The sequence below is a fragment of the Pipistrellus hanaki genome (genome assembly GCF_964339955.1).
Source record: "Pipistrellus hanaki genome assembly, chromosome: 16".
NCBI lineage: Eukaryota > Metazoa > Chordata > Mammalia > Chiroptera > Vespertilionidae > Pipistrellus > Pipistrellus hanaki.
In genome coordinates, this window is record NC_140518.1 from 12620246 (window position 1) to 12635995 (window position 15750).

The 15750-nt window shown below is 54.9% G+C and overlaps 2 protein-coding genes across 10 annotated transcripts; both read right to left on the reverse strand.

Annotated features, from left to right (window-relative positions):
• Positions 1–1389: 1389 nt before the first annotated feature.
• On the reverse strand, positions 1390–3452 carry HEXIM1 (HEXIM P-TEFb complex subunit 1). The gene has a single exon (XM_084863590.1). It carries the CDS (start codon positions 2847–2849, stop codon positions 1764–1766), a length of 1086 nt encoding a protein of 361 aa, XP_084719716.1. The 5' UTR covers positions 2850–3452; the 3' UTR covers positions 1390–1763.
• Positions 3453–7340: 3888 nt separating this feature from the next.
• Positions 7341–14413, reverse strand: ACBD4 (acyl-CoA binding domain containing 4). Of its 9 annotated transcripts, none has more exons than XM_084863604.1 (10): positions 14281–14413; positions 13761–13893; positions 13374–13494; positions 13219–13303; positions 12827–12947; positions 12505–12591; positions 12126–12196; positions 11961–12036; positions 11200–11339; positions 7341–8057 (listed from the first exon to the last, which is right to left on the reverse strand). In XM_084863604.1, exons 2-10 carry the CDS (start codon positions 13849–13851, stop codon positions 7935–7937), a joined length of 915 nt encoding a protein of 304 aa, XP_084719730.1. In that variant the 5' UTR covers positions 13852–13893; positions 14281–14413; the 3' UTR covers positions 7341–7934. The 9 variants fall into 9 exon arrangements, with proteins under 9 accessions (XP_084719730.1, XP_084719728.1, XP_084719727.1 ...); XM_084863602.1 differs by having other exon boundaries at positions 7341–8060; XM_084863601.1 differs by having other exon boundaries at positions 12126–12274.
• Between the last annotated feature and the right edge of the window lie 1337 nt (positions 14414–15750).

The window sequence follows — 15750 nt, forward strand, 5'->3', positions numbered from 1 at the left end:
ACTGATTATACATTGTCTCCCATGGGCCAATTACAGAATAGGGCCAGAGGCCAGCTCAGTCCAGCTTTGAGGGCCTTGAGTCAGTCTTGACCAGCATAATTTCCTTTGACTCACTGATTTGTGTATGCTTCTTATACACCATGCATTTCACTCTGAAGTTCCCTCACCCCCACAATTTATCTGCAAAAGGATCTTCGTAGTGGGTAGAGGAAGCTTTTCCCCCTTTCCCTGCAGTTTTTAAACCTTCAACAAATCTGGCAATCTCATTCTCTTGAACCCTTTCCCTGGGAAATATGTACATATAACACCAGTCTACATGTAATTTTATTTGGGTTTGTGGACCCCAAGGCTCCCTATGGTTTCTAGGGCCCCAAGTTAAAGAACCCCTGTGCCAGAGATTTGAGGAGTGCAATTACCCCGAGGAAACACAGGGCAGCTGAAGGTGATGGGCAGAGGGAACAGTCCCAATTTCTTACTATTTTGATTTGCGGGCAGAAATTCCCAGGGTCTTTCAAGAATCGCTATCTGCGCAGTTTAGGAGCTGAGAATAGCGGCTGTACAGGAAATATGTGCAGGGTTCCCGCTCAGCCCCCAAGGAGTTCATGTAGCTCTTTAACCAGAAGCTTTATATTTGATTTGCAGTGGGGGGAGGGGGAGGACTAGGGAAGGGGGAGACAGGCATTTAAAATTTCAGTTCTACCCTCAGAAAGGTGGGGAGCTCCTATTCTTTTTTGGTATAGGGAGCACCTAAGTATTGGACAAGTTGGGTAAGTCCCTGGAATGCTCCAAACAGCTCTTTCCTTTGTAAATCCAATACCCCCATCTCTAAACATCTTAACATAAAGAGCTGCCCCATAGGTTATCCTGCCATTGCTTGCATTAAGCAATAGGTGTACTAAGGGCCTCTTCCAGGTATTTAGGAACTCCCAGCCTCAAAGGGGAAGGGAGAGGAGTCGGGTGGGATGGAGATTACGAAAGACCTACTTGTAGGGATGAAAGGATGCTGTCAGTTGCCTCACTGCCAAGTTAGATTTATATTTTTGTTAATAGACTTTTGAATGGCTAATGAGCAGGATTAAATTTTAATCTTCCAATTGTAGCCACTTTCTCTACTCCCCAAACACCCAATACTGCTTTATTTCTCCAACATCGGGACAGAACACCAAGGTACTAGGAAGCAAGCACACTTAAGTTAGAAGCTATTTAAATCTTTATATTTTGCCTGAACTATATATTGTAGCACACTATGACTCAAGAGGAAAACCAGCAAATTGAAAATTCTCCCATTAAGAGCTATTTTTCCAAACAAATTTCTTTACCCCGCCCCCCAAAATGCAATCGCATAATAAGTACTATTTCAAATTAGTTCTAGAAACCACACTTAAACTATTATTACATTTACAAATATTAAATTTATTATAACTAGAATGGATTTAATGGTTCTCAGATTTGGCCACCTTATAGATCAGTTTAAGAGGATTCTTAACAGAAAATGCATTGTAACTTGGTCAGATTACACATAAAACAAAAACAAAAAAAAAAACTAAAGAAAAGTAACGCATCCCTCAGTTTCACATAATTAAAGAACAGGAAAAAGCACGCAAGCTACAGCATAGCTAAGTTTACCAAACCAACCAAAGCCGGGGGGATTTTCTCTTCTGATTATGTCATAAAAAGGTCCACTGTCTTATATACACTTGTACGTAATGTCACATCCCATCGCCGTAAAAAGTCCCCTTTGTCCCTCCCCTCCACAGTCGCCCCTAGTCCCCGAACGCGGCCAGCGGCGCCCGCTCCTGCTGCCGGCGCAGCTCGCTCTCCGCCAGCAGCTGCAGGTTCTCGGCGCGCAGCCGCGCCAGCTCCAGCTCCAGCTCCCGGACGCGCGCGTCGTCGCCGCCCCCCAGCCGCTTACTCTCCAGCCGCAGCCGGTTGTTCTCGTCCTCCATGCGCGAGAGGCACTTCTCCAGCTCCAGGTACTCCCGGATGAGCTCCTGCTTGCTCATGTTCTGCAGGCTCTCCGCGTGGTACCGCTCGTAAGTCTCCGAGAAGTCCCGCTGCAGGAACTCGCTGCCGTCGCCGCCCATGCCGTCGCTGCCGCCGTCCTCCTCGCCCGCCTCCTCCATAAACTCCTCGTCGCTGGTGTCCGACTTGGCCGCCGCCCGCTTGGGGTAGAAGCCGGTTTTGAGGTCCGGCTCCTCCTGGTCGTGATCGTCCATGAGGAACTGCGTGGTGTTGTAGGGCGCCACCGGCTGGCCCTTGGCGAACATCTCGGCTCGAACCCTCGAAGCTCGAAGGCTCTGTTTCTCGTCGAACTTTCTCTTCTCCTCCCAAGTCAGCTTGTAGTACGGCTTCCAAATCCGCTTCTTCTTGGAAGGGCGTCGCCGGTGCTTTTTCTTGCCCAGCTGCCTCTGCTGCTGCTGCTGCTGCTTCCACGGCTCCTCGCCCCCGGCGGCACGAGCCCCCAACTTGTTGGCTTCGGAGTCCGGGCGCGGCTGGGTGGGCGGCTCGGCCTCGGGCCGCTGCTCCCCTCCCGCGGGCGGCGGGACGGCCCCCTCAGCGGACACGTCCTCCCCATTCTGGCCCTTGTCGTCCGCTTCCAGGCAGCTGGGCTCTGGGCAGACCTGGGTCTGCAGAGGAGCCGGCTGGGGTTCCAGGCCCCCGTCCCCCTCCGGCCCAGGACGGCCGCCCGGCGGGGCCGCTCTCGGCTGCCGCCTGCTGTCGTCCTCGGGCGCCGGCTGCTCTGCGCCCGGGGGGCGGTCGGGGCTCCGCTCCTCTGGGACGGCATCAGCGCCCGCACCGTTGCTGGTGTGAGGCTGGTGCTGGTATTCCGACACGAGTGGCTCGGCCATGGCAACGAGAGTCCTCAAAGTTTGAAGAATTTTGGCTGCAAGTCCTTGAAGAAAAATGAGGTTTTTCTTTTCTTGAAGAAAAAATATGTCCCACAGAGTCCGCTCCGGTGATTCCTGCAGTGATGCCTTTGACCAGTCCTGTCAGCAAACTCCAATGGCAACTTGGGGGCGCTCGAGCCAGGAAAGGGTTAAGCGCCACCGCGCGATCGGCTCAGCAGGTCCAGGGGGTGCAGCAGCAGGAGCAGTACGTGATATACGGAGGGGTCGGCCTCAAGCCTCCCCGCAGAGCGCCCCCACAGTGGAGGAACTGGTGGGCTAGGTGAGGTGAAGTCCAATGGGTTAAACCCAGCCCCGAAGGGGTTAAAACTACCCGATGACGCTGCCTCTGAGGGGCCGGACCCACAAAGGGTTAAATCCCCTGCCGCAGCGCTCACAAGGGGTTAAGGTCCCAGAGCCACCTCCTCCCACTTCCACGGGTGTCGCTCCAAGCCCAGCTCCCAGTTCCTCAGGCCGGGCCGGAGCCTCATCCGAGGACAGGCAAACTCATCTCCCCTCTGGCTCAATGCTCTGCTCTGCTCAGCTCAACTCTCCTCCTCTCTTCCTCCCTCCCTCCCTCCTCCCCCTCCCGACAGCTCCTCTTCCGCCTCCTCCCCGGCTGCCCCTCCCAACCTGCCTTTCCACCTGCCAACTTCCAACTGCTGCCTCCCAGCCCTCTGCGCCGCTTTTATATAGAAGCTTGGCCGCCGCCCATGCGCATGCGGGATGGGGCCCCCATGACAGGACACTGGGATTCGTAGTTCCCATCTTTCGGGCCCGCCGCCACGCGCGCCGTGCGACGTAGCCAATGCCTGACCGCGCAGGGAGCGTCTCCCAGGCCGCCTCCCGCCCCCGCCGGGCCCTCTTTGGAGAAACGTGAGTGCCCATTGGCTCGCAGGCACACGTGTCGCGGAGGGAGGAAGCCAATGGCGCGAGACGGGGCGGGCCCTGGACCGTACCATTCTGCCTCAGGAATACGAGAAGATTCCAAGGTCCGTGAGGGCCCACACAGAATATTTTAATGAAAAGGTGCGTCTTAAAGCATGTTATCGGGTTCTGTACTCAGTGGAGAGGTGCTGAAGGTCGCAATCATTTGTTAACTGGGTCAAAAAAAATGGTTTATTCCTAAAAAGTAGTCCCCTAAAGTGTAAAAAAAAATTAAATCTTATAAAGAGACCTAGGGACCCATGGCTGGTAACTTTCAATTCTTAAGATTACAGAAATGGTTTAAAAGTGTGTTGCTAGAACCTCGGGCCGACGATTGCGGACGGATATTGTGGTACATTTTGTAAAAAAAATGAAAAGCGCATGAAGAAGTAAACAAATGAAGTATAAAAAGTGCCGCCTTAAAGGGGCAGTGCGACTGCGTTAGCGTAGCAACCTCGGACTAGGCCTCAGAGGATGAGAAGGCAGGTTCGAGTCCCGAGTGGCGTCCATCCTCGGATGGGAGACCTACGGGGGGAAGTGCCCAAGCCCAGCCCCGGCGTAGCCCATCAGGGCCGCCGCCGCCCCCGGGATGCCACCGCCGCAAGATGGAGGGCTGAGGGCCTCTCGCCTGGCCGGTATCCGGGAAGCGCGGGGTGTGCGCCAGGGGCTCCCTGGAAACCCCGGGGTAGGAAGGCCTCGCCCCGGGGCCTCCTCTTCTAGCGAAGAAAATGGCCTCTGGGGCCGACGTGGTCTTTTGAGAGCGTTTCTTGAGATGGACAGGGGAGTCCGGGCCAGCTGATGAGCCTCCTTGTTGGAGAGGGGTTCGAAATTAATAGTGAATTTAAGTAATCAACCCTGGCTCACTGAGAGAAGGGGGGATCGCCCACAGAGGCTCTTCCTCATCCGTGGGTGCTGGGCACCGGGAGGGAAGCAGAGCCAGAGGCTTCCCCAAGGAGGAGGCTTTATCCAAAACCGGGAGCAGGGCGGGTGGTCCGGGCCTGCGGGATGGATCCATGGGGAGAGGGAGGAAGGCTTGTTTTTGAGAAAATTCTCCAGATTCCAAGCACCTGCCCGAAGGACCGGGCCTGGGAGTAGCTCAAACCTTTGGTCCTAATTACTTAGGCCTAAATCCACTCTAATCTTAACTTCTCCCTCTTACCACACACACAGTGACCCATTCTTATTATTTCTCCCTTAATAGCAATAGCGGCTGACATTCCAACAGCTTTTTGCCGTATAATGTGCTTTTACCGCAGAACCATTTGACCCCACCACGGTCCAGTGAGTAAGGATAGAAATTATTGTCTCCATTTTAGAGATAGGAAGTCTCTTAAGATTCAGAGAAATTAAGTGACTTGTCCAAGGTCACATGACAACTAAGTGGCAGTTCCAGCTAGTGTGAAGGTCTTTGTGACCCCCGGGCCATTTTTCTTTGTCACAAACACAAAATTCCCCCCCCCCCCCCAATTCTAGATTTAGTTCCTTTTCATTCCTAACAATTTCAGCATGATTCAGGCCCTTATTTCTTCATTTAGCAAAGATTTGTTAGGAGGGCATGATGATGGATAACATGTCATCCTTGCTGCTCATAGACTGTGTAGAAAGGCCATCAAACCACAGTGAGCCAAAATGGCAGGGGACAAAAATCAGATAGGAGCTGGTGAGCCAGGCTGCTTAGGAGTTGACAATTGTGTACAGGTTTCAAGGGGAAGTGACTTATTAGCTGTCTTTGAAGGATGAGTCGTTTCCAGGCAAAGGGGCATACAGAAGGGCAGGCATCATGTTCAAAGAAAGGATTTGTGTGGAATTCACGAGTGGTTCTGTGAGGAAGTGATGGGTGCCTGTGGGGCACGGCCAGCTGTTTGGAAATTGACCACCCCAGCCTGTTTGCCCCGAGCCTCTAAGAACTCGGGTCCATCTGAAAAGCCTGCCGTCTGTGCCGCTGCTTCAGTCAAGCAGGAGGCTGGCTGCTCAGGAGCAAGCTGCTCAGGAGGCTGCACCAGGAGCGCGGGGTGAGCGCCAGGGGCCTCTGCTATCAGGGAGTTAGAGACCTCCAGTTTGTTACCACAGTTTTAGACTCCACAGGGCTCCTGGGTACTCTCAGTCGGGGAATTTGGAAGGTATATCTGAGCCCAGCCTCAGTTTACTGGACAGGGCGCAGCGGTGTGCACTCATTTGTGAAATTCTAGAATGCTACCAAACAGGAGGCCAGGCAGCTTACCATTAGCTGAGTTTTAACCCTTTGCCAGGCATTTTACATACCCTGGTCATGTAAACCCCAGGACTGGCTGACTGCCTTATGATCACCATCTTCATTTCACAAACAAGACAACCCCGGATTAGAGCAATTAAGATCTTGTCTTGCCCGGCCAGTGTGCCTCAGTGGCTGAGCATCAATCTATGAACCAGGAGGTCATGGTTCCATTCCAATCAGGGCACGTGCCTGAACTCGTGCCTGAACTCGATCCCCAGTCGAGGGCATGCAGGAGGCAACAGATTGATGATTCTCACCATTGATGTTTCTATCCCTCTCCCTTCCTCTCTGAAATCAATAAATAAATATTTTTTAAAAGATCTTGTCTTGCCCAAGTCACAACAATTAGTGTGTGCAAGAGGTGGGCTGGCTTCCGCCCACACTTGCATCCCAGCACCAAGCCTGTCCCTCTCCCGCCGCTGCTGCTGCTGCGGCCTCTCCTTGTAACGCTGGGCCGTCTGTGCAGCAGCGGGGCCATGTGTCTGTTCTGAGGGATGCTGCCTTGAGAAAAGGGTTGAGGATAAAAGATGGCCGAGCCCGGAGAGTGGGCAAGGCCAGGGGCTGACCCAGGTAACTCCACGGAGGGGCATTCAGAATTGCTCTTCCACACCCAGGGGCGGGAAGGTCCTGGGGACCTTGGCCAGAGGCCTCTGAGCGCCCACCGGCCTGGGTGACGGCTGGTGTGACCAAGGAGGCCAAGGTTGCCCAGGGTGAGAGAAGGAAATGCAGTGCCTAAGAGAAGGTTACCGGGAGGTCTGCGCCCACACCAAAGGGTCTCCTGGCCAGTTCCCCGCCCCCATGCCTAAGGGCGGGGCAAGGGCTCCCACTTGGTCTTGGCCTTCCAGAAAGTTCCCGGGGAAAGCCCAGGGGAAGAGATCACGGGAAGGGGGCCCAAGCTGAGGGTAAGCGGGCAGTGGGCACTTCCGGGAGCCTGGACCCCAGGCCTCCGCTCGCACCCAGGGAGCAGCCACTCGTCTTACGGTGCCGGAGCTGCGCCATCTCCTGGGCCCCACCGGGGAGGCGAAGGGAGGGCCGAGTCCCTGGCCCTTCTCTGCGGCGGGTGGGGCCCGCCTCTCCCCTCCCAGGACACCCCCGCCCCCCTCCGTCTTTCTTCGGGACCCGGCTCTGTGCTCCCTTCTGTCAATGGAGAGACCCCCGTCCTCAGAAACAGCCCCAGCGGCCTCCCGGGTTGCCCAAGGGGCATAGGTGGGGGCAGAAGGGAGGGGAGGGACTGTGCCCCGGGCGCTCGGGACTCGATCTCCGCCTCACTTCGCAGATGGCAAAAGATTATTTTATTTAGTGAAACATTCATCTGTAAGTGGATCTTCGGTGAAGACGTCCTGAGTGTGCGTGGGGAGAGGAAGGCCCCCAAACGGAGCTCTCGCCCCGCCCGGGGGGCTGCTCTCTGCCTGCCCCCAACTCGGCGGGGCCTCCCTCCCGAAGCCTCCCGCCAGCCAATCCCGGCCCGGCCCAAGTCCCAACCTGCCCGGCAGCTGAGCTCCGCGGGGAGAGGCTGGTGGGAGAAGTCAGGTGACCCAGGGGCTGGGAGGGCAGAAGCAGCCCCGCCCCCGAGCCACCGGCCAACCCAAAACCCGGGACGGGCACTGCAACCGCAACCGCAACCTCCCAAGGAAACCGGGGGTGGCTGGAGGGTGGGAGGTGGAGGGAGCATCCTCGTGAAGCTGCTGGGAAAGCCGGGGTCCACTTGCCGTGCTCCCCCTTGGGGGAGGGGTGCCAAGGCAAACACTGGTTGTTAGTGGTGGTGGGTGGGGTTAATGCTCTTCTCTCAAACCCTAGGAAGGCTCCAGGCACAGCAGGACTGGGGGCACACGGCCTCCTCCGTTGGCTGCAGACTCCTCCATGGAGAATCACCTCTTCAGGGTCCGGAACTGCCTGACGAGCCACTGGACAATGAAGGGCCACAGGAGGAAGAAGAGCAGCGTAGGGCCTGAGAGCCTGAGGGGCCAGGGCCGATCGCGGGATGGGGGCCTCTGCTGCCAAGAAGGAGGGAGGGAGTCAGGGCCAGCCCGGCCTCAGCACAGCCGGCCCTCCTCAGGAGCTGCTTCCAGAACCAGCAGGAGCTTCTCATTCAGATGGAAAGAGGAGCAGAGAAGCCCTACCCCCATATCTGCACCATGGGAGGGAAGGCCCCTGGGGTTCCTCCTGTGTCCCTGACAGAAGGGCTCCAACTCACTTCCACATCCTCCTCCCAGGGGTCCCGGTGCCAAGGGGGTGCAGGGGCTGCCAGGCGGAGGGGCTGCCAGGCGGAGGGGCTGAAGGCTGGAGGGGCTGCCAGGGGGAGGGGCTGGCTTCTAGGCTGTTTTCTCTGGGCCAGAAAGCAATAGCCCTGTTGGTGTGGCCTTAATCCCCTCGAATTGTAAAGAATGTGCCACATGTCTCAAATGAGGACCCAGGCTGCTCAGATATTAATCTCTAAATATTTTTTTTGCTAAAAGGAGCCAGGACTCCTTGGAGAAGTGGCCGATTCCAGGCCTGGAGCAGGAAAGGTAGAGGTGAATGAAAGCAAGGAAGCTTTTAAGGGTTAATGAGGTCATGATAGGACCCAACTTGAAAGGGTCCCCACTGACCAAATTGTGACAATCTGAGCATTAAAAAGAATGATTGCAGTTGATTGAAATATTGAATCTTTAAAACCCATGAGTCCACATTGATACTCACAAAAAGAGAAAGCTGGAAATTTGTCACCATTGAGGAGGTTCTTAAATAAATTTCTTACTTTAAAAATATTATTAGCCCTAGCTCTATCCCTGTTTGCTCAGTGGATAGAGCATCGGCCTAAGGATCAAAGGGTCCTGGGTTCAGCACAGCCTTCCATTTAAGGGTACAGACCTCGATTGCAGGCTCCTCCCCAGGCCATGGTCAGGGCGCATGCAGAAGGCAACCAATTGTTTCTCTCACATGGATATTTCTCTGTTTTTTCCGTCTCCCACTCTCTAAAAATCAATATCCTAGGATGAGGATGAAGAAAAAGAGAATAGCTGAAACCAGTTTGGCTCAGTGGATAGAGCGTTGGCCTGCGGACTGAAAGGTCCCAGGTTCGATTCCGGTCAGGGGCATGTGACTTGGTTGCGGGCACATCCCCGGTAGGGGGTGTGCAGGAGGCAGCTGATCCATGAAACACCATGATGTTTCTCATGGATGTTTCTAACTCTCTATCTCTCTCCCTTCTCTCTGTAAAAAATCAATAAAATATATATTTTTAAAATAAGCTCATATGTTGCCTTTTCATAAGGCACTGTATTTCAGGGAAATCCTAGATGATCAAGGAAACTACAAAAAAAGTAATAGCTAATTTTAAAGGGATAATATAATTTAAAAGTAAACCTTCTTGCAACTACTAAGTAAATTATTGATTCAGGCAAGGGTTATCAATTGTTGTCAAACCCTGTGTGACAAATGGGGTGGACAGAGCACTGGACATTCGCTGGCTCCAAGAGGAGAAGCTGACTACAATGGTGGGACCAGACTGTCCCCCCTTTGCTATCGGTTCATGTTAGGGTCATTAACAGCAGGACATGGATATGTGCTCCCTGGTGTGAAGGACCTGGTCATGTAAACCACCTGGTCATGTAAACCACCTGGTCATGTAAACCACCTACCAGGATGCAGTTAGACCCAAAACGTGGAACATATTTCTACAGGGCCACTGGCTGAGTCTCATTAGCAAGTTAGTAGCAAGAAAGGGGTTAACCCAGACTGGTCTGGGTTCAAAGGACAGAGCAACTAGATACTGCATGTACTTCTGGGCTGGACAGATAGAGCAGCTGGAAAAAGCAATTTTGGGACAGCTGGAGAGATTTGAATTTGTATCAGCCATCTGATGATATGAAGGAATTATCGAGTGTGATAAGCTTAGGTAATAGAATGTTCTTGTTTTTAGAGATGCAAACCCAAGTATTTCAGGGTGGAAATCTTTAAACTCTTTAGCATATAAAATTAGTAAAAGGTAAACAAAATATAAAAAGCCTCGGAGGGTGGTGGGGATGGTGTTGAAATGTTAGCCACTGTGAATGTGAGGCAATGCCTGCCACCCTGGTTGATACTCGCTGTGCCAAGGGGATTAGGGGTCACCCAGATGACTGCCCACATCCAGCAACTCGGCCCTCGCCTGCTCCCCCCCATCCCAGGTTTCTCAAGGACAGACCCACTCCGAGTCAGTGGTGGGTGCCAGCTCTGGAGGCAGGCAGAGCGAGGGCCGCTCCCAGCGCCATCACTTAATGAAAATACCAATAACAGTGAACTCCGCCGAAACCGGTTTGGCTCAATGGATAGAGTGTCGGCTTGGGGACTGAGGGGACCTGGGTTCGATTCCGGTCAAGGGCATGTACCTTGGTTGCGGGCATATCCCCAGTAGGGGGTGTGCAAGAGGCAGCTGATCGATGACTCTCTCTCATGGATGTTTCTAACTCTATCTCTCTCCCTTCCTCTCTGTACAAAATCAATAAAATATATTTAAAAAAAAAACAAAAAACAGTGAACTCCATCCCAAGAGGTCGTTGTGTGTGCTGAGCTCAGGGGAAGGAACTACAAGTATTGCTCAGGGGAAGGAACTACAAGTATTATCTAATCCTCATAGCAGCTCCGGGACAGTCTTCCAGGCTGTGTTACCCAACCTCTCAGAGCCTTAGTTTCCTCATCTGTAACAGGGAAATGAAAACCTATTTCACTGGGCTGTTCTATGGATCGAGATAATGCAACTAATGGTATTTGGCACATAGTTGGGGTCCAGAAATGGCAGAAGTTGAGGCGTGAGGGGCAAGCAGATCTTGGAGTCCAGGGAGAAGTGAGGAATGCAAGGGCTGAATTGCTTCGAAGTAAGCCCTAAATCTGGAACAGAAGTCTAACTGAGGAACCACAGGGAACCCCACTGCAAAGAGCAGACACATTCTGGCCCTTGCAACTGTTGGAATTAGTCCTCCCGCTCGTGTCTCTTCAAGCACAGGGAGTTAAGGGCAGGAAAAGAGGAAGCACTTCGGATTCCCTGCTTGGGATGGGAAGCACACAGTCTCTGGAGCAGGCACAGGGGTGGGCAGGGAGAGAAGTGGGGACAAAGAAGTGGCCGGATGAAGAGCCCAGGACAGACCTTCAGAGCCCTAGGCCTGGGGGGCTCACCTCCTTACGGGGGGGTGGCATGCTCTCCAGGCTTTGCAGTCTCCCCTGGACGTCCCGCATGCTCTCCTGCAGTGCTCGAACTGTCCCCACCAGCCACGAGTCCAACTCCTGCGGCCCCGGCAGGCTGCCTCTGAGCCCCTCTGTGGAAAACAGACCCAGAAGGCAACTCAGCCAGGGGCAGGGTGTGGGCAGAAAGAAGAGGAGGGCACAATTCCTTGTACCAAGTGTGACTCTTGTAAAGCCCATCCACATGGCTGAGAAACAGGCTACCAGGAGTAGCTGTGTGACTCTGGGCAAGTCACTAACTTCTCTGAGCCTCATTTATCATCTGAAAATTAGGAGGAGATACCATCTCCCTCAGGGGCTGCTGGCTCAGAGGGACAAAGGAGATGAAAGTGCCCTTTAGGGGACATGGCTCACTGAACGTTATGGAAGGTCCCAAATGGGAGGCCCAGAGAGAGAGAGAGTCTGACTCCCAGAGCCACGTGGCTGCAGCTATGTGGGGGACCAACGCTTCCTGCCCAGCTACCCTACTCAGTGCCTGATGGCTCCTGAGGGCCTTCAGGGAGACAAGGCCAGGCAAGAACTTTGCCCATCCAGTACCCGGCTGTTTGGCAACCCTTCCTGGGCAGAGGCTGCTCTCTCCAGTTGCCCTAACTAGACTTTCATCTCTGCCCCAAGAGGGCAGCCAAGGAAAGGCCTGGGCATTCGAACCGTGGGGAAGGCAGAGGGGGTTAAGGGTCAAGCAGTGATTCATTCACCTTTCCCCGCTGGGGGCACAGGGCTGATTCTGGTGTCAGGCTCTCCTCCAGGTGCGCCCTTCTGCTCTGCCCAGACCTGCAGGGGTAAAGTCACCGGGTCCAAAGGAAGCACGGGAGCAGCCGGGCACAGCGGGGTGCGAGAGGAAGACACAGGGGCTGTCTCACCAGCTCGGGCTCCAGCTGCTCCAGAGAATCACAGAAAACCTCGGGGTCCGGGTCCCTGGGTGGCTGAGACTCTGGGGAGGGTGTAGGTAGGTTAGTGACCAGAGGAAGGCTATGGAGGGAGAGAGGAGTGCAGAGCTGGGCGGAGGCACCTGTTCAGGGGACAATGGAGATTCTGCCACAAGAGGCATGATGGGTCCCAGGAGGGAGGCCCAGAACAAAAGGCTCAGAAACCTCCTGGCTTCCCCTGGAGCAGGAGGTGTCTGCCTGTGGGCATGAGGTCTGACAGGCACAGCAGGGCACCCAGCCTTCTCCGCCCCCAGGGGGTCTCCCCCAACCCTGGCCTGTATTTGGCCTCTGCCCCTCCTGCCCAACCACTGACCTGGGCTTGGGGCTGCTGGCTCCGTGGGAAGGCAGGGAGACTCGGGGGTAGCCCCAGTATCTCCATTCAGTACCTGCTCTTCAAGACCTGCAGAGACATAGCACCCAGGGGTGGGGCTGGCGCCTCCCAGTGAGATCAGACCTCTGTTCCCCATTAGCCACAGACTCTGCCCGAGACCCACCCCATGGGGCAGTAGTTGGGGTCCTTACAGGGACGTCACCTGGAGCCCTCTACCCCTGAGCCCCCTCCAACGAGCAGCTCCCTCAGCCTGAACCTGACAGCTGACTCAGCACTGCAGAGCACCCACCATGGGGGGCCTGACCTGTGACCTTTTGCAGGAAGGTTTGCGGGGGTCTCGGCATGTCAGGGATCACCTGGTACAGGGGCTCAAAGTAACCAAACATGTCGTCCGCCACCTCGCCCAGGGGCACTGTGTCGATCACCTGTAGGGGATAAGGTTTTTTGGGGAATAGCTGGCCCCTTCCGTCTCTGCCCTCCTCCCCCTGTGAGCTGGGCGGGGACGCTGCACTGCTGTCATGCCCTCCAGCTGGGCCTAGTCAGACCAAGACAAGGTTGGGGGAACGGCATGAAGGTGGTCATTCCCATGGGGTGTCAACGTGCAGGAAATATAATGGGGGCAACAATGGAAGGCGGGGGGGCAGGCCACCTGGCTGGGAGCTTGGGGACAGAGAGGAGCACACAGCCTATCCCTACCTTCTTTGCCACCACCTTCATCTCGGTGATGTAGGCAAACATGGCCTCCTCCCTACTCATCTTGCCCAGGCTGTTCCAGGCATCCCTGGGGGCAGAGAGGTGTGAGAGGCTAGTTGACAAGGGAGGCTTGTTTGCCCAGCCGGTGGGGAGCTCACCACTTATATCGTCCAATGGGGTCCCAGAAGCCAGGCCGGGGAGCCCGGCAGGGCCCCATGGTAGCCTGCTTGTAGTAGCTGTAGAACCGAAGCATCTCTTCATAGGAGGGGCGGTAATAACCTGGGCGGGAATTGGGGATTGGAGAGCAGAGCATCACCCCCAGCTCCAAGAGGATGGAGGTGGGGGGAGGGGCCACCCTAGGAGAAGGCAGAGATGTCTACCAGGGGCAGGAGGCAGAGGCGTCTACCAGGGGCAGGAGGCAGAGGGGACCCATCGGGTGGCCCAGGCAGAGACTTGTCTGCAAAAACTAAAGGGATCAGAGAGTCTCCTGGGAGGCAGCCCCAGCCGTCCTGACCCCCAAAAGCAGGTCCCCCGCCCTCACTCACTGTTGTTCTTGGGCAGGTTCTGAATGACTCTGACTGCGGCCTGGAACTGTTTCTGGCAGTCCGGCTCCGGGATTTCTTTCTCGGTGCCCATCTCCAGCTGCTCTGAGCCCTGGGTCCCTACTTTTGCGCAACTCTGCAAAAACAAGCCTCCGTGTGAACAGGCCTCCAGGGTCCACCCCAGCACAGACGTGGACAAACCACTCTGATCCACTTTCCAGAGGGGCAAACTAAGCTCTGTAGAGACCTGAGTGAGATGCCCGAGGAGGTCAGAGGCTGCGGCTGAAGCCAGTCCTTTTCCTACTCCGAGCAGTGTGGGTGCGGCGGGGGTGGGTGCAGAGGACCGCGGTGGGTGGGTGCAGAGGCAGGTGGGTGCAGAGGCAGGTGGCTAGGGTCGCAGTGCCCCTCTAGGTGCGCATCTACAACTCCTAGACAGGCGAATGGGCGAGCCAAGAGGAGGCAGGCGGGCGAACAGTCCTCCCCTCCGGGCCCCCGCACCCCGGCCCGGCAGCCTGACACTCACCCGGCGGAGACCCGGCCCGGACACCGGGGTCCTCTCTCGCCACTAGCCGCAGGCTTCCTACTGACCTCCCGGCCCGGCCGGCCGGCCCGGCCCTTAAGGAGAAGCTGAGCGATGATAGAGCCAATGAGAGAGCCCGTTTCAAAATTGGCTTCTATACTCCAGCCACTCAGCGCATCCCTTTCAAGAGTATGCAAATCTCTGTGCCTCTCCCAATCAGGAGGAGTGATTCCGGGGGTCGGCTTCCCTATCTGGACTGCGGGGACGGGCGGAAGCGCCTCCTGGTGGACAGAGTGAAACAGCACGGAGTACTCTCGCCCCCTGGTGGAAACGCGCGGCTGTCAGCTCAACCCCAGTCTCTCCAGACTCCTGACGGCCACTGTAGATAAAACAGGGATCCAAGCCCTGGCCCATGTGGCCCAGTTGGTTGAGCGGCCTCCCATGCACCGAAAGGTTGCCGATTGGATTCCTGGTCAGGGCACAGCCTCAGGTTGTGGGTTCAGTTCCAGTCAGGGTGCATGGGCGAGGTAACTGATCCATGTTGATGTTTCTCTCCCTCGCTATTCCCCTCTTTCTAAAATCAATACAAACATTAAAAAAAATAAATAAATAAAACCAGGAGTCATGTCCTGGGGTAGTGTGTTCTGGAGGAGGGCCATCGGAACTGAGCTGTGGAAGGTTTAGGACTAACCCAGGAGCCCTGGCCGGGTTGCTCAGTTGGTTTAGAGCACATGTGTCAAACACAAGGCCCGCGGGCCAAATCCAGCCCGCCAGGCCTTGCAATGTGGCCCGCACCGCGCTGTCATCACTGCACTCCGCTGTCAGTTTATGACATTGTCAGTTTATGACTGTTCAGTAAACCATTCGGCCCGCGATTTAGGCTGGATTTTAGATTTTGGCCCCTTCTCTGATTGAGTTCGACACCCCTAGTTTAGAGGATCCTCCCCATACAACTCCATCAGGGCACATATAAGAATTAACCAATGGACCTGGCTGGATTGGCTCAGTGGTTAGAGCGTTGGCCCGCGGACAGAAGGGTCGCAGGTTCGATTTTCAGTAAAGGGCAGGCACATCGGTTGCAGGTTTGGTCCCCAGCCCAGTTGGGCACGTTGGGGAGGCAACCAGTCAATGTGTCTTTCTCAGGTCGATATTTCTCTTCTCTCTTTCTCTCCCTTCCACTCGCTCAAAAAGTCAATGGAAAAAATACTCTCTGGTGAGGATTAAAAAACAAACAACCAGTGATTGTGTAAATAATTTCTCTCTCTCTTCCTCAAGTCAAATTTTAAAAAGGATGATAAACCAGAAGAATGAGGAAGGTCATTTTGGAGGAAGAAATTCCAGGATCAAAAGCGCATAAGTGAACAACAAAAAAGTGCAGAAGTGAAGACGTGACATTCAGAAAAATATCCAGGAATGGGTGGAATATCCAGAAAGGGGGAGGACCCAACCGGGAATGAGGAACCTCTGAGTGGA